Source organism: Mus caroli, unplaced genomic scaffold (genome assembly GCF_978045245.1).
Source record: "Mus caroli unplaced genomic scaffold, Mus_caroli_1 scaffold_12, whole genome shotgun sequence".
In the NCBI taxonomy this organism is placed as follows: domain Eukaryota; kingdom Metazoa; phylum Chordata; class Mammalia; order Rodentia; family Muridae; genus Mus; species Mus caroli.
In genome coordinates, this window is record NW_028227267.1 from 45,789,290 (window position 1) to 45,807,550 (window position 18,261).

Genomic DNA, 18,261 nt, shown 5'->3' on the forward strand with positions numbered 1-18,261 from the left:
ACTCTGAGATCTTACAAGCCTCAGAATGGATAAAGTAAAAAACTCAAGGGACAGCTCATACTGATGAAAATGTGTGCCAAGGATAACACTGCTGCTAGAGGGAGTACAAATTTGTCCTACCAGATTGGAAATCAACTTGATGCTTTCTCTGAAAACTGGAAATATTTCTACCTGAAGACCCAGTTGAACTTTGCCTGGGCATATATGTAAATGATGCTCTACCATACAACAAGGATACTTGTATACCTCTCTTCATAGCAGCACCTGGATTGGGGGTGGGAGGCTCTCTGGGAAGAGCTAGAATCCCAGGACAGTAGAAAAACCCAGGAATCTTTTAGGGTGGCTCTAAGAGTCAAAATGGAAAGTCTGGATTCTGAACTGGCCATCTCTTGTAACCGGACAAGACTTCCAGTGGAGGGACTGAAACAACAACTCAGCCACCAAAACTTAGACCCACAATTTTTCTTGCTTTTAAGATGTGCATGGTAAAAGATGAAGTTGAATTTTATGAAAGCACAAAATAATGGTTTGCCCAACTTGAGACCCATGCCAAGAAATGGAGCCCCCCACCCCCGACATAGTTAATGATATTTGTGTATATGTGCAGCCATGGATCTAGCATAACTATTGTTAGAGAGAAAGCCTTCACTCAGCAGCTTCTGGAAACAGATGCAGAGGCTTGGGGAATTCTGTGGAAGAGGGAGAGGCAGGGTTGAAGGAGCCACAGTGATCAAGGACACCACATGATAATCTACAGTTTCAACAAATCTGAGCTCTGAATAACTCATAGAGACTGAACTTTGAACCAGAGAATATATGTGGGATGGACCTAGGCCTTCTCCAAAGAAGTAACAGTTGCATAGCTTGATCTTCCCGTGGGAATCGTAAAACTAGAGAAGAGATTGTCTCTGACAATATTGCCTAATTTTGGATCCCCTTGTCTTGACTGTCATGATTTATCTAGCCTGAAAAGACAAAGATGCACCTAGGTATACTGCACCTTGATAATGCAAGGCTGGTTGTTATTCATAGGAGGCCTCCTCAATTCTGAGGAGAAGGGTAGGAAGGGTAGATAGCAGGGAGCCATTGGAAAGAGGGATTGTGGAGGGAGGAGGGTGAAGCTGAGATTTGTATATAAATAATTAATTAACATTAATAATAATTTTAAAAACCTTAATTTTTATTGGTAATGAGATGTTAATAAATTCTTCCTCATACCTTTCTAATACTAGTGAAACAAACTGACTAATACATAGCAAACATATTCAGTTCCGTTAGAAGATGCCATTTTTTTTTCTTTTTAAGAGAGACATGCCCCTTAGATTCACACAAAGTCCATTATTTAAGTTGTTGGTTTTGATGCTGTTGTTGATCTTCCAGTGGGCAATCACTATTCACCAAGTGCAGAGAAGGAACACAAAGCCTTAGCCAGCTTTTTTTGACTCTCAGGCACATGGATTTGACATAGGAGCCTTTTCCTTACTTCCAGGTACCACAATTATTTGTTTTCCTACAAATAAAATCAAAACAGATAAGTATTTTTCAATCTACAAATTTTGGAATATCAGATTTTATACCATTTTTTGTCTTCTTTAGTTCTAGTGACCTAGGTGGATAGGCATGAAGATGGGCTACTATGTTTGAGGTTCTTAAAATGCAATATGAATTGACAATACAATTCTCATTAAAGATTTCCTCTATTACCATTTAAGATGTTTAATGACCAAGCAAACGTATGAATATATATAGACACAATTACATACGTATATGTACAAAGACACACAATTGCATCCCTTCAAAGACACATGCACACACACATACAAAAAGAGTACATGAATACACACTTGTATAATGAAGCAACTATAACAAGCACCTATGATTACTGAAATACAAAACACACATGCTAAACACCCATGGACAAGAGGACACACACACACAAATATACACAAACACACACACAGACACACACACACACAGACACACACACATAGAGACACAAACTCCTCTATGAAAAGATGGCTATGTTTCAGAACATTTCCTGTCACTTGAGGAATTATTGGGACCTAAGATGTGTAAAAGGCTCTTAGACTAAACCGGCTTGTGTGCCCTGGCCTGTACTGATTTCCTTGTCAGGAACATTTTCCATGCATATACTTGCTGATTCTACAAGTATGGTATAAGCCTTGCACAGACAAGCTGGCAAACAAGATTCAAGGTCCTAGGAAAGAGGGGTCAAAGAACATCTTCCAGCCAGCTCAAACTTGAAATATATTCTGCTCATTAACCTACCTTGGCCACATCTCAGAAACCCTGGTAGCACCAATAAAAAGAGTTAACAACGGTTATTATACAGTAACATTTCAACATGTTGCAGTTCATGTGACATAAAAATCATCTCCAATGTCAGTCATAATGAGGGTAGTGAATAGACATGCAATGATTGTTCTGAAATGCAGCACTCTGAAAAACTCTGAGGGGGAATCTGTACTGAAGCAAAGCCAAGGCCATGATATACTAAGGAAAACTACATCAAGAGAGGGATGCAGAGTAGGATTCTATGAACCCTCTTGGTGAAGCCAATCAGATATACCTTGAATTTCTAGGTGGTTAACTTAGTACAAGAAAGTCAAAGAAGCCTAAGTTTTATTTTTAAAATATGTATATTGTGGAACTTACTCTTTTTTACTAAAGACTTTAATTATAAAACATTAAAATTGGAGGCTACCCTACTGTCCTAGGAGGGAACTGGGCACAAGCCCCTCTGAGTGAGTTGCCATAGATCAGAACAGAGGACCTGGCTCCTAGATAATTCAGGAAGTGGCATCCTGAGGCACCTCTCCATACTGTAGAGCAAGAACGAGATGCTATAAGGGGTCCAGGATCTCCTCTGCCTTATAGTGGCCAACTAGAGGTGTCCAATTGCAAGGAGGAAGAGGAGAAGGAGGAGGAGGAGAGGGCATGGCAGTAATTAAATTTCTTGAAAAAAGGTCAAATCCACAGTAAGTCTTGGTAATGATCACAGAATTGTACAACTGGATGGGACATAGGAGAGAGCCTGCATAAGTTTCAGGACAGTTGCATAGGCTTGACTGTGTTTATGCTTACACATTAGGGCAACCTGCCCCTGATGCTTCATTCAGCCTACCTGCTGCTTGCCTGCTATATTTGTCTTTGATCTTCTGGCTGCCTTCTTTACTTAGTATTTTTGTTTCTATGTTGCATTCTTCCAAGGCAATCTGCTCCCTTAGCAGCTGTCTGTTCTTCTTCTGCAACATCCTGACATTGAGCTGGATGAGCTTAGATTCAATCAGGAGGTGGCAGTTCCTGAACCTGATCCACAAACAAAATATGGTGACTCCAGGCAGTATCCATCTTCTTCCCACTCCTCCGATGACCATTCCCCTATCATGGGCCTTGATACCCAGACAGCCCCAGACAAGTATCCAGATTGTCCATGGAGCATCACTAGAGGGAGGTCAAATCCATAGGTCAGCCACTTTCCAGAAAACCCAAGGTACTTCTGAAACCACTGATACCAACAGGGATTCATGTATCCCTCAGAAGAGAACATGGGGTCCATATGTGCTTATATGTCTACAGTATAAAAAAACCACCTGTAGGTATAGGGCAAAATTTCTCTAGGAGAGAAGACACCCAAGCAGCACACAGTCGTTCTATGTTCCTCAGGGAAACCTCATCTATGAATCTAATTTCAGAGCCCAAGAGGCTCAAGGTTGATAACTATTTCCACCATGGGGTAAACATTTTCTATCTTGAGGATACTTAGTTGTAAAGGACAATGACTTGAGGGGCTCACAGACTCTACACACTTTGCCAAAATGAGTACAAGATGTTAAAATCTTACAGGCTTGCTTTAAACAAGGTAAGCTTCCTGTTAGAGAAAACAATATAGAACCTGAGCCCTCACTTTGTTTCAAAGACACATATGGACAGACATATCCTGTGTCTAGTTCTTGCTTCATGACCATGTTAGTCACTCACCAGTAATATTGATTTTCTTTAGTCAAGTCCTGGCACTTGTACAAGGCCTCACTGATGTCCTGGAGCATTCTCTTCAGGTCAGTCATCACCTGGTCATGTTGCATCTCAAGCATGAATGTCTCAAAGTTGATCCTGTGGGAGGACATGGCCCAAGGAATAAATAATCCCGTGAACTAAGGATACAAGAATCATTTCAATTCAAGGAGAATCATGCACTACCCCAACCCATGTATGCCATAACCTAGCTCCTTATCACCAGTTCCACTTGGTGCTTATTAAATTTATTACCCTTGGCGTGGGGCCAGTAGAGACAGGGAAGTAATGGCAGGGAGCTCACCTGCTTCAGTTCACTGAAGAGGCTTGAAATAATAGATTAGCTCTCAACGAACTTTCCTGGAACCTGTGCAACAGGCCTGGGACCACGTTAAATCTCTATGACTCTCCTCCTGTTTTTAGACAAGGATTTGGCAATCCTTGGCTCTATTACTACAAAAATTCCCAAAGGACATAATCATATCTACAGGGAGAAGCCTTTATAACATATACCAGGAGATTCGAATGTAAGCACAGAAGTCAAGTCCTGTGCTGTTCAGAATGATCCTTCCTTGCTTCCTCACTGTCATTTCCTAGAAACTGAGTCAGGCAAAACATAATGACCTATCACATTACATAGATTCTCCAGATGATAAGCACACACACACACACACACACACACACACACACACACACACACACACACACACTTACACTCAATCAGAATGCTAACTAAATATAATGATGTGGCATTACCTGAGAGTATAATGAATACAATCTGAGAAAAGCAGTGATGAACTGCAGCCAATCCCGTCATACTGAGAGGCAGTATGTGGGACGAGGCCACTCCAGCTGTTGGCAGGGTCAATTGTACCCAAATTACCTCCAGATCAATTTTAAAAGGATAGGCCATAATCACACAATACCTAGCAAATCCCCCAAACTAACACCTGTGCAAGCTTCTTAAAAGGCAGGATGAGAGCTCACACATTACTACCTTCATCCCCAGATGGTGATTCATGCTAAAGGCTCTGATTTAGTTTTGGAGGCATCAAAATTCCTGTGACCCCCATCTCACTCCTATCTGAACTTCAAGTTCTGTGTTGAAACTCCAATCAGCCAAATGAGTTTGGATATGTGGACAGCCTGGGGTTGTAGTGTCCTGTTTTACTAGGGAATCTGTGCTTAACAGGAAGGTCCCAAGATAGTAAAGAAGTAGGCACAGTGACTACCTGTCATTCAAATCCTTGTTAGAGTACTTGGCCAGGATTCCCTGGAGTTTGTCTCTCTCATTTTTTATGTTCTGGAGATCTCTTTTGAGCTTCTCCAACCTCTTGATTCTTTTCTTGTGCTCTTTGATGTTGGGAGTTTGGGGTGATGCCTTCCTAAAAGACCCTGTGGGTAGATAAACACTAGTAAACTTGTAGAGAAAATAGGGCAGGGAAAGCAGAAACCATGCATTGTCACACACAGAAGCCTGAGGAAGAACAAAATCTAGAGACACTGTGAATCCCTGAAAGAGCAGGAAAGCTATCTTCAAGCTGGTCTCCTCAGCTAAGTCCCTGTTCCCATCCACCATCACTAAACATATGCCTGACAACCTACTGCAATCTCCCAGGCCTGAAATGCATAATAAGCTGCTCCAGAAAGAAGAATTGGAGGGCATTTTCAGTTCATATCTTACAACATATTCCATCCCTCTTAGCACAAGAAAATTGACAATAAACACCAGCCCCTAACATTCCATGAGCCAACACCTTTCTAGGCGTATTACAATGTGTGATGAGAGCTCATACACTACTACACTGACCCCAGACTGTGAATCAGTCCACATCATACGTGTTCAATACCAAAGTGTCTGAAACCTTGATACATGAGCAGGGGAATATACCTCTCTGTTCTTGGAATCACATGCTTATGTAACCTAGAGGAAACTATATCAGCATGGAGTGCTTCAACACTCTTTCCTGAGAGCAACACTTTGTTAATCTCATAGAGCTGGGTCTTTGAATAATTTGCCATTCATAGGAAAATAAAGATCTCTCAGCAAATTAACTGCAGGCTTGTCAATTCCACACTGTCTAAAAAACTAATCATCAGATATTCTTGTCTCTGGCTTTACCATTAAGGAATCTGAAGGATCCAGATCAAACGCCATATTCCTGCAAGGACCAGCTCAAGCCCACATCCCCCATGTATCTCCGCAACCTTGCCCAGGTCTCACTGTGCCTTCTCCATGACCAGTTCTTTCTTGCCCTCTCCCAACATGATAGAGGGACAGTGTCCTTCTGCCTTGATCTCATCTCAGTTTGTATTATATTCTCCCTCCAAAATACCCTGAGGAGCATGGACAACATACCTGCTTGGGAACCCATTAGGATCTAATGGAATACCTCACAGGCAACTCTGTTACCACAACACTGGTGACATCACTGAAGATTCTAAGGTTCTCCTGGATACAAGAGATTGTCAAGGGAAGTGACTACTGATGATGTCACTGGGAATGTCCATGGCTTACCTGCTTGCCAGCTTGCCCCATCTTGACCAGTTTCTGAAGTGCCCTTTCCTGGAGTCTCTCTTTTGACCCAGGGGTTAACCCTTGGCAACTTCTCCTTCCAAAATGAGACATTTCTCTCTGCTTCACTACAAGTCAAATGATTTGAATGGGGAGATTTTGTTAGGGCCATGGCATGGGTAGCTCATCTGTGATAGGATCTAAAGCTCTAGCATCATTGGATGTGGGCGATTCTTCTTCAATATAAATCTAGATCTGGGGTGTATTCATGTAACATACAATCCTATTCCTCAGGAGGCCCTGTTTCCCAGAGGCCAAAAACATCCTCCTGCACCTTTACTTTTATGCAAGTTGGATTATATTTTTTAGTCTGCACATGCCTTGGAAGGACACATTGTTTCACTATACTGAGCCATGTGTTTTCATTAAATCTCTGTTTTACAACCCCATTTCGTTGCAAAGACAACTCCCTTATACTTGGCAATAGAGGAAGGCAGATTCAGGGAGGGCATCAACTTGTAAAGTTTACATCCATTCTTCAAAAGATAAAATCCCACATTATTCCCGTCTCCAAAACAACCACACAAAATAGGTATCTGTGAACAAAGGCCTACAGGGATATTGAATTGCTGCTCCATAGTCCCATTACCTATCCCTTCTCCAGTTTCTACATTTTTGAGTTCTCAGTTCCAGGCCTGAGACTGTTCCAGATTGCATAATGATCCTGTATTCATGAGATGCTTAAGACTCAATATAATGGATAGGCGATGGATAGGGGATGGAAAGGCCTCTGGCCCAGTGAAACCTCAATTTTAATGGATCCATAATTTCAGGAGGGGATCTGTTTGGCATTGACATCTGTTCCTTCTGCCTTCTTGACCTGGGTGTGCTGAGTGCATGCTAAAATGATACTTAAACTCTCCAGTAAAATAGTGGAAAAATCATGTAAAGCCTTTCCAAATTGATTATGTTGTCTTGTCTACCTTCTTGAGCTATGTAATATCACTATGACAAGGCTCCAAAGTGTCTGGGGGGATGGTGGGGTAGTCAGAAGCCCAATCTGTCTCTCAGGTCGTCAGATGAATAGCCTTTATGGAGAACTGGAGAAAATGGGTAATGAAAAAGCAATAGTTATAGATTGGGTAGCTGATTATCTCTGAGCATGGAAAGCAATGCAGCATGTATTCCAATCAAATAGTATTGGGATGAATCCCTCCCTGTATTTATGTACAATAGGCCCAAAGTAAGAAGGAGGCCCATCCACCTTTTCCTGCACTCTACTAAGTGTTTTGTAGTGTTTTCATTAATGAAATCTTCTTTACTGCATGAGACCAGAACTCTGAAGTCTGAATGCACCATGAAGTTTCCCATCTATCCATAAATCATTCACTGTTTATTGACAAGTTTTGTCTATGAATTCTTTGCTATGGTTTGACACAATTCAAAGGGACTGGTAAAACTGTTGGTCCAGTATCTGGAAGAGCTTTTCAGCTACTCTTTGAGAAGTATCCTCTTCTTTTTATTTTATTTTATTTTATTAGATATTTTCTTCATTTACATTTAAAATTCTATCCCTAAAGTGCCCTATACCATCCCCCTGCCCTGCTCCCCTACCTACTCACTCCCACTTCTTGGGCTAAAATCAGGGCAGCTATTCTCAAGATAGGATATCATTCCCAACCATTGTGGCTAGTCATGTACCTCAGCACATACTGCAGTCCTACTGGATCTGGATGGCATAAGCTAGTCAGCCATGCTGTGCTTGGAGGGCATTGTCAGCTAGTATCTGATGTGATGCAAGTAGGTCCTGGATTCCCTAGTGCTTAGCACCACCAAGCTGTCATTGCCTGTGTACAAGATGAAAGTAGTAAATGTCTGAGAACTTGGAATATCCTTTCCTTGATTTTTGCTATCAGACATACATGGAACTTAAAGCAATACACCAAGCATGCAGTGTAGTAAAAGCCTACAGACATGGACTCCTCATAGAGGACCAATTGTGTGTCTGTGTGTGTGTGTATGTGCTTGTATCCCCCATGGGTCTATGCATCCTTGGAATCTGGAGTCTACAGTGGGGCCTGTTGCAAGGTGATGCTGTCTCCATGTGCAGGGAGCCCCACCTTAGTCAGCACTGCTCTTTGTCTATATGTTCACCTTGGTGGCACATTGAAATACCATGAGGATTATATATAGCCATCCTGATACTGAGTCTCCTCCCTGCAAATACTGATTTTTTGCTCTCGGTAGCTATGTAGCAATAAGAACCTACAACTGAGAATCTGTGTTCTGAAGATATATTTTTGAAAAAATGGTAACAGGGTTGAGGTGGGCCAGGACCTGTGGCACAGACTTCCTGGGAACTTTTTAGAAAGGTAGTCTTCCCTTCCAGGCCCATGAGGGAGGTCTTGAAGCCCTTTATCCCTTACTAAGGAACCCTAACCTGTGTTGTCCTGGCATCAGGATACTGAGTTTAATAAGCAACAGAAGGTCTCAGTATATAGGAGGCAGAATGTGACATCCACTGCATGAGGGTAGTCCAGAACATAGCCTGAATTCACGTGATCCTTGAAGCCTGTGTCATGGAGTAAATTCAGTGAGTAGAAGAATGGGTTAGATTTATTTCCTATACTCAAAGCAGACAGCAAAGGATGAAAGTCCTCTATGCATTATGAAAACTACTCAGAAGAGGGTGCTAGATCCTCAGTCCCCAAATTATCCAGAAGATGGGATAAGACAGATTGCCATCCAGTACCAAAGACATCCAGAGAGCATCTTAAGATCAAAGTCAGCTTGTGGTATAGCCCTAGGAGCAAGGAGGAGGAGTCTGCCGCCTGATGCCCTCTTCTGACAGTCAGAATGAAATTAAGGAGCTCTTGTACAGCAGCTGCAGCCTTGACAATTCCTGCTCCCTGTCAAACAAACTGCTTCCCAGAAGCCCCAAGCTCCTGATTCTATTACTGGAATTCCAAGCTCAAGCCCACCTTCTCTAGGAAGCTCCCTCTTTCATGCCCAGGATTCATAGTCACTTCCCCAGGACCATTAATTCTTTCTCTTTAACACTAAGACCAAAGGCCATCTTGTGGCTGCCTCTTTCTGGTCTCTGTAGGTTCATTGTTCTCTCCTCCAAGAAGCCTGCTCAGTTTTGTCAGCATGTCTAAGGATGAACCTTAAAGGTAGTTAATGAATGCTCCAAGAGCAGTTGGAGTCACCACAACATTAGTAACATCACAGACAATGCCAGGGCTCTCCAGGTTACAATACAACATCTAGGGAAGGGACTTCTGATGTCACACAGGACAGCTCTTGCCTTCCTGCTGAGTACCTCACTCAAATTGACCTGAAGTCAAAGTGCCTTTTCCAGAGAGTGGGATAGATTGCCTTTTGGTACTCAAAATATTAAAAGGTGGCTATCAATCACCTTCCAATGCCAAACATATCCAGAAGAGATCCTTTGGATCCCCATGCAAATCCACATGAAATACCCAGACTCCAGAATAAGATACTAGGCAATATACAACATATCTAGATAAAGTGTGATAGATCCCCTTGCAGTACTGAACCTATCCAGAAGAGGTTAATACATGTCCAGCCAGTTTCTATGCTATGAGGACTGACCTGGACAGAATGGAAAATGTCACCACTAATGACCAATATATGGTTATGTTGGCCAGGTGTTCTGGAAGATTTTATGTGAGAATTGCAGCCCAGCTAGTTATTGCAGGAAAACAAAAACTGGAGTAAGGATTTGGTTCATGTCCTGAATCTTATTCTACAGAAAAATTTTAGCAACACTAATACATATTAGCAATGACCAATAGCTGTAAGGGAAGTAGTGTTATACTCTAAGCATACATCAGTGACATATAATAGTGTGTTAGCTTTTTAAATGTGGTAAAGAAAATGCAGATGAATGGGGAATTATGTAGAATTGGAGAGATGAAAATAAGGCATGTATTTTGAGGCAGTAGGCATTTGTGGTGCATGATTTAACCTGAATCTCCCAAGGACAGCATGGTTTATGGAGTGAGGTACAGAACAGCTAGGAATAACACACAAAAACACTGTCTCAAAACCACCATGAGAGAGAGAGAGAGAGAGACAGAGACAGAGACAGAGAGACAGAGACAGAGAGAGAGAGACAAGAGACAGAGAGAGAGGGACACAGAGACAGAGAGAGAGAGAGAGAGAGAGAGAGAGAGAGAGAGAGAGAGAGAGAGAGAAACAGACACAGAGACAGACACAGAGACAGAGACAGAATGAGACAGAGAGTGAGACAGAACAAGACAGAGAGACAGAGACAGAGAGACAGAGGCACACAGAAACATAATTTAGGGACACAGAGAGAGACAGAAAGAGAGACATAATCTCACTCTGGTCTAGACTATTCCCATGAGGAGAACACAAGAGGTATTCATCTACCTTGCATTACTAATAAGATCATACATTATTTGAACATAAACTGAGTCATGGACTGAGTTGGGAAAAGTACAGCAGATCTCTGCTTTGCACACAGAAGCTTCAGTCTTGACAATATCTCTGTGAAAAAAAAAAAAACGTTGTTCTCATCACACTCAGAAGAAACTTTTGATACAAGATGGCACGCATTTATGGGTTTCTAAAAAGGAAATCTAGTTTAGTTCCTTAACTTGATAAGAGGCCTCAACCAGAAACACACACCACACTCTGTTCCTTAGTCAGTAATCAGGAGCATTTTCTTTACAGAGGGAACTTTGACAGAAGATTTCCATCATTGGTTCCATTTAACCATTTAGGTCCAAGAAAAAAAAAGCAACATTCTCTTGGTGGGGAAAATTAAATCATCATTACACAATGATATCATTATTTACATACTAACTTAAGAGAAGGTAAAGATAAACTATTTTAGACTTGAAATACTTACTAATTTTAGAAATGAAGAAGTGGTTCTTAATTATTGATATTCAAATATTTAGTATGGCTTTTGGGATCCAAAGTCAACCTTGACCATGTTAGTGGGTTGTGTACAAGACCAGCCCTGGCTACTTAAGACTATCTAAAATCAGTAGCCTGTCTCCCACAACCATATTGCAAATACATAAGCCACATGCTATCCTGCTCTCTGGTTGGGAAACTATTCTAGGAAACCATTTGTTTTGAAGGCTTTTGCAAAAGGCAAGAATTTACTCTGATGACATTATCTAACCCACATTGCCTTCCAAAGGCCTCATCTTTAATACCATAAATTGTTTCCACTCTTTTGCTACCTCACAATGAGGCTCAAATTCAAGAAGAGATTTTTCTGGTGGGTGAGGGAAGACTTTGTTGAGACCAAAACAGGTGAGAGGAAAAGCCTGCCAGTGTCCTGACAGCTGGGAAGAGACAACCCTGAGAAAATCCTCCACCATGACAGATAGTAGCAGATTGAGAAGTGCTGGGTGTATAGGTCATGTAAACTTCTGAATCAAGTGCATTGTTCTTAATAAATAATGGAGAACTCATGAATGTCAGCTCAGTGTGGCCTCTCAGGACCTTTAGTGACTGAGCCATCTACTCCTTTCCTGTATGAATGCACCAACTATGAAAAATTGAGTTTTTTACTCATTTTTAGCAAAGGTTGACTTCAAGAAATGCCCGAGTACCTCTCCTCCCTGCTCCTTTCTTGCTGAGCCAATGTTCTCTGGATTGTTCATTGACTCCCCAGCATCAGTCTGGACTCAATATATTTCGTCCTGATCTGTCTTCTAAGCTGTTTCAACATTTGATTTCTGTGCCCATAGACCTTGTACTGAGTCTCAGTTCACACTCCAATTCCTAGAGATTTTCCCAGCCTTTCACTGTCATAGAAGTATGCAAAGAATTCATTCACTGCTTTTTTTTTTACATTAGAACTTCATAAGTTTTAATTTTTATTCAAGGGAAAACAAAAAGTTACATAATTTGACATAAAATTCTTCCCATATGACACATATCCTTTATGTAACACTAAACTCCCAGTTTAGAGTTTAAATTCATGAATTCTAAGAAATTCACAAAGATGATTTTGATTTGCAACTGTGGAATATGACTGGCATTGTAAGTATAAAAACACTGGGTCCAGCCATGAGTCTTAAATGCTGTGTTTTCATGTGAAGGATATTCAACAAAGGAGTCAGACTTTGGTTCAGTTTGTAAACTTTGCACAAATTTTGTTATGATCGCCTGCTGACAACAGAGGAAGATACCCATAAACAAAAACAACCTTATAGTTTATTAATTATTATTGTTTTGTTTTGTTTTTCTTTCTTTGTTTTTTTTTCCCTCCAGAGCTGTGAACCAAACCCAGAGCCTTGTGCTTGCTAGGCAAGCACTCTACCGCTGAGCTAAATCCCCAACCCCTAGTTTAATATTTTAATGCAAGCCATTGTAACTCTTTGGGTCTGAATTTTTAACCAGCTGGTACTTAATGTGAACCATAACCAGGGAAAGTACACAATGCTAAATTAACATAAAACATAAGTTGCAGCAGAAAAGAAAAGAGGACACCAAGAGAGGTAAAATCTGATAGAGTCAGCTTCATTGGTTTGGGGGGTTGTTTTTGACATTGCCCAGGTGATTTTGTAATCTAAACCATGACAATTGTCATCTGCTTGGCAACAGTTGTTTTCTAACACTATAATTAAAAATACTACATAGTATAGAATAAACACTCTTTTGTTATAAGCTATTTGCCACTTACTATTTTTTTGAATTAATTATTTACTTAAATGAATGCATGACACCAAGTGCTTGTTCCTGCAGCTATTTATTGACTATTATTTTTAGATGAGATAAGCATATTAATTACCAGCAAATAAATTGTTTTAAAAAGCATTGCTAAGTGTGAACAGTCATCAAAATGGGGGAGGCTCTCACTTGGATCTTCGGCTAAGAGCCTAGTGATTGGTAGTAATGCTTTTATAAGTATAAAATCTAATAATTTGCTTTGTGTATGTGATACATCTGAAACCATAAGTAAAATTTGCTCAGAAACTGGGTTTTATTTTAGAAGATGCGCTCAAACACAAAATGTGTTTTATAAGTTAAGTTTAAAGGCACATCATTGCTCTGTTTTATTATTTTAAAAAATTACTACAATGCATCTGTAGTAAAAACTGTTTGCAGTTTTCTAGAGCAACTTTTATTCCTTTAACCTTGCTTCATATTGCAACAGAATTAATTTTAAAAACGAAAAAAAAACCTAGGGTGAAATTAGTAACATGGTCTAATATAAAAAAAAATCTTAAAAGCAATATTTCCAATTTAAACAGAATTTTGTTGATTTTTCTACAAAGTACAGAAATTGCCCCTCCTGTACTTTTTTCTCTCTCTTGCTTTAAGATGTTTAAAAGTTTTGAGATCTACAGATCTAGATTTGGGGAAAAATCGAATTATTTTCAAAGACAGCTATTTTGTTTTACTCCTTGTAGAAAGACTTGAAGACCTTTCCTCCCCTTCACCAAAATTCTCATTCTCACCTAAAGTAGCTGCATCCATTTTTTTCTCAGGTAAAAGGACATTCTTACAAAGGTTCAAATCTCAAAGTCCCCAATAAAGCACTTAAATTAAGCACTCTTCCTCATGTGTGCACATGTCTGTTATTTTGCAGTAATTTTTAATACTGAAATTGAATCTTTATAGTTCTCCAGAAATACCTTGGTGAGCCCTCAACAGTTTCTAACCACTTAATAATTGTGACCCCGCCAGCCCCTTCAAATAGATCCTTAACCACAAGTGTGGTTGGCCATTCCCCAAACCATAGCCTCTGTCCAAAAAGAAAAGATAGGGCTTTGTGAGGCAGAAAGGAAGTGAGAGAAAACAAAACAAATGTAGCTCAAGCTGAAAGTGAAAAGTGCTTGGACAGATTGGTATTTTCTTTTCTGCATGGCATTCTGCCAATCTTCGCCCCACACCCCACTCCTCAATAAGGTCCGGTTTTTGCATGTAGGAAAATGTTGTTATCTGCCACCCCACGGAACCCCCATAAGTACTTTTCTTTATTTTGTTTTCTTCTGTCCTCATCAGACTGATAACCTTCACCCACTCTGTCAACACCCCAACTCTGGGGGACCTTAATTGTTGGTGGAAACCCTGAAGACCCCCGATGCAGAATCCCACTGGATGCCTTTCATGCCACTTATTTTCAGTAGCTAGATTCCCCCACTAGAGTGGTTGCAGTGAGAACTGGAAATTTTCATTTACCTTTTCCTGGCCCTCCAGGTCCCCAGTTCTGAGCTGCTCACTGGGGAGCACAGCCTTGCTTGCTTGCTCCTGAAGGCTTTAATTTGCATGCTCACCTCCAGGTGGTTCTCAGAGGCTAGAAGGTCCACGCCCTGCTGTCCTCCACTTGGTTCCCCAGCCAGGGCTAAAGCCCAAGGCCCCTGAGCCTTCTGGGCTGCCCCATGGGCAGTGTACTCCCCTGTCCCTCCTCCCTCCCTGGCTATGCCCACACCCTGCCCGCAGAGTTCCACTCACCTGGGCCACAGTAGTCACTTACCTGCTTCTAGGGGCAAATGCCTGTGGGGGCAGACAGACACTCCAGCTTCACAGGAGTCTGGCGCCCCTGGACCACAGGAAAGGGGCCAAGGACTCTCGTGGGTAGGTTGAGGGGCGGGGGTCCTGGCTAGGATCCCAGTGTGTGAGAGTAAAGGTGTGTAGGGGGCTGTGTGGCCCCTCAGAATCTACTTGGGTTAACATTGGGACTGGGTAGGTTATGGGGGTCAGCTGGGAGGAGCTAGAGGTCTCCAGAGGAACCTCCCACAGCGGGAACACGCTGATACCTGGGTCCTATGCCAGCTTGAACAGATTTGGTACATAAAATACTCATATGTTCACTTTTCATCGAGCTTCCCCAAACTCACTCTACTTGAACAGTCACATTTAAAATTGAACGTGCACCATCTGGGTGGGATTCTGTGCTGCAGAATGTGTTTCAGTGCCCCCACGTTTATTTCCCCTGTGCAAGTTCCCTCTGTAGCCTCCCGAGGGGGGTGGGTATGGGCCCCATCTTCCCAACTAAGGAGTAAAACCTTGGCCCAGGCTTCCTGCTGGCGACCCCTCAGGTTCTTTATGCATGGAGTAGTGCACACAGCCCACCATGGTTAAATCCCTGCAAGTGTGCACTCTTGCTTCAAGCCCCAAGTTTACTTTTCTTATTTAAAGCTTTGCAGTTCAAATGCACTCCCTGGGCAGGAGCAGCCCAGAACCTGGGGGCACACTCATCCTGTATATGTGGGCTTTATCTGTGCGGGGGGGGGGGGGGGAGGGGGGCAAGACACTTCTCCCCTTCCAGGGCTCCTTGCTCTCCTACCTCTAGTAGCCCCAGCACTCCCCTACCAGATGGTCTATCCTCCCAGAGTATCCTCCAGGGAGGTCCTCCAAGTCAGAGGCAGAATTTGGTCTCCCACTAAGCTTGCCACACCCCAAAGACCATTTGTGAGAATGAGTCCCTTTCAAATGACTCCCTGTGGAAAAACTGAAAGTAGAAAGAAAGGAAGCAATCTCTGAGCAGATGTCTGACACCCCTACTAGCATACTTGCAGCATTGGGTTACAGGGTCCTAGGAGCCCCATCCCAGTTCTGTGGCCCCACATGGGTGAACCCCAGGTGCTTTCATGCCAACTTCAGATCTCCCCTAGGTCGCCCCATACTCCACAGGACTAGGCCCCAGGAGTGAGGGAGGGCAACAGAGAACAACTATGTAGGTATAAATATTGAGCCATAACATTGATTCTCCGGACGCCTCCCCTCCCCTGTGCTCTGGGCACACTCTGGGCTGCTCTGCAGGCCCACTCTTGTCCTGTTGCCTCCCGCCTGGCGCTCATCCCCCAGGGGCCCCAGCAACCTTATCCTCTGAAGATTGCATGAGCCCTGCTGGGGAAGAAAAGTAACTTGGTTTTTCTCCAAGAAACCCAGCCTGATTAGGGAGCCAGGGCCAGTCGAGGGGAGGAGAAGGGAGCTGGTGGAACCCGGTGGAAGTCTCCAGGGCAGACTGATCACGATTTCTCCTTGTCCTCTGGTCTCCTTCTCCTAGGTGCAGAGGTTGTGGGCAGACTGTGTAATCACTGAGGAGGGTGAAGAGGAGGGATTGGTGCTCTCCGCAGCAGCAGCAGCCCAGCACAGTGGCTTGGCTAGGTGGAGTTTCCTGGAGGCTGCACAAGGCTTGTGCCCAAGGGCAAGGAGGTTGGTCAGTCCTGCCCTGTGGCCAGGAGTCCAACTCCAGGCATCCCTGAGGCCTGTAAGGCAGGAGTGCACATCCTGGTTCCACTGTGCTGAACCGATAGCCTGCAGACAGCATGGAGAAGGACAGCCTGAGTCTCGCCTATCAGCAGTATGAGTGCTTGGAGGAGATCTGCTAAGGCGCCTAAGGGTAGGTGTTCACTACCTGAAGAAAGGTGGCTGCTTCAAGACTCTGAAGCTCATATGAGTGCAGACCAGCGAGGAGGGCATGCAGCTCTCCACCATCCGCTAGGTGGCGGTGCTAAGGCACCTGGAGAATTTGAGCACCCCAACTTGGTCAGGTGAGCCAGGAGCCCTGGCTATGGGGTCCAGGAAGGTGCTGGGCAAGGGGCTGCTGGTGGCCTAACTAAAGTTAAGAGTTGAGTTTCCCCAGATAAAACCGGTGACCCTGCTAGACAGCGCAGAAAAAGAGACCAGCTGTGGCTTCCAGGCAGCCAAGCTATTCTGAAGAGCTTTCCTCTGCCTGCCCCAAGGGGTCTGGGGATTTGGGTGTCTTTTAGGGACAAAACCAGACAACCCCAGAAATGACCCTCCAGCCCTTACTTAACTTTCCTGTCCTTGGGGAGATTTTTGAGAGACAGAGTGAGATAGTTATCCAACTTGCAGATAATTAGACCGAAACTTTAAGGGTGGAGCATAATGAAAATAAAGTTTAAGAAAATGCAGAAATGTCCAAGAATGTGTTTACCAATCACACCCACAGTGGTGCCTTTTTTATATAGTTCTAAATTGGCTTCTGATAGTCTTAGAAGTTCAGAAGTTTAGAGTCTGACACCTAGTGTTAAACATTGTTTGAAAAATGTCTTTCAAAGCTGGGTACTGGGAACACTGAACCAGGAAGATCCAGAGTTCAAGACCCTCCTGAGCTACAAAAGACCCTGTCTGAGGAAAGAAAGGGAGGGAGAGTGGGTGGTAGGGTGGAGGGCAATTGCTTCTGAAAAGGTTTTCTCATTGTTTCATTTAGTATCTGTGGACTGGTATGATCTAACTTAGAATGCCTTTCTCACAGGTAAGATGTGAGTCTGTGCTTTAGATTCTAAAGCCTCTGTTTTCCCTGGAAGAGTTGTACAGGTGGGTGGGGGAGGCATTCCTAACCCACTCTCCTGTGATTGAAGAGAATGGTGTTTTCTTGAAGATGCTGGGATTTCCCCATTGTGCCTTTTCTCATTCTCTCTTTTAAACAGATGCATAGCTGGAAGTTAAAAGGGAATGCACAGACTTTTCTACAAATTAGGTAATGAGTTAACATTCTCAGGTCTTCTTTTTAGAGAGATGATCTTGGCATCTTCATCCTGTCTTCTAATTCCTGTAGGGATTCCTTACAACAAATATGTGCCTACTGTATGCCCTGGTGCGTCCCAGGCTCTATGAGCCAATAGTGTCCTACACACAGATTTGCTCTACTTTTATGGTTCGTAATCTTGAATTCTGGAGCCTTTGTCAGAATAAGACTGTGCGGCCAGAGTGTTCCCATTCCA

At 42.8% G+C, this 18,261-nt stretch overlaps 1 protein-coding gene and 1 pseudogene across 1 annotated transcript; one reads left to right on the forward strand and one right to left on the reverse strand.

Moving 5' to 3' along the window:
* LOC147001813 (diphosphoinositol polyphosphate phosphohydrolase NUDT4B-like) overlaps positions 1–18,261 on the forward strand; it is a 167,742-nt pseudogene that overhangs the window by 85,153 nt on the left and 64,328 nt on the right.
* LOC147001815 (disks large homolog 5-like) lies at positions 1,213–6,446 on the reverse strand. Its single transcript, XM_085828616.1, has 5 exons — positions 6,395–6,446; positions 5,268–5,430; positions 4,003–4,134; positions 3,146–3,330; positions 1,213–1,510 (listed from the first exon to the last, which is right to left on the reverse strand). The coding sequence occupies exons 1-5, from the start codon at positions 6,408–6,410 to the stop codon at positions 1,446–1,448; spliced, it is 561 nt and encodes a 186-aa protein (XP_085684742.1). The 5' UTR covers positions 6,411–6,446; the 3' UTR covers positions 1,213–1,445.

Excerpts from the sequence above, each read along its gene's own strand:
- LOC147001815 (XM_085828616.1), bottom strand. Across the intron at positions 4,135-5,267 it reads AACAAGGATTTGAATGACAG|GATCAACTTTGAGACATTCA; the intron begins GTAGTCACTGTG and ends GTCCTCCCACAG. Across the intron at positions 1,511-3,145 it reads ATATAGCAGGCAAGCAGCAG|GAAAACAAATAATTGTGGTA; the intron begins GTAGGCTGAATG and ends TTTTATTTGTAG.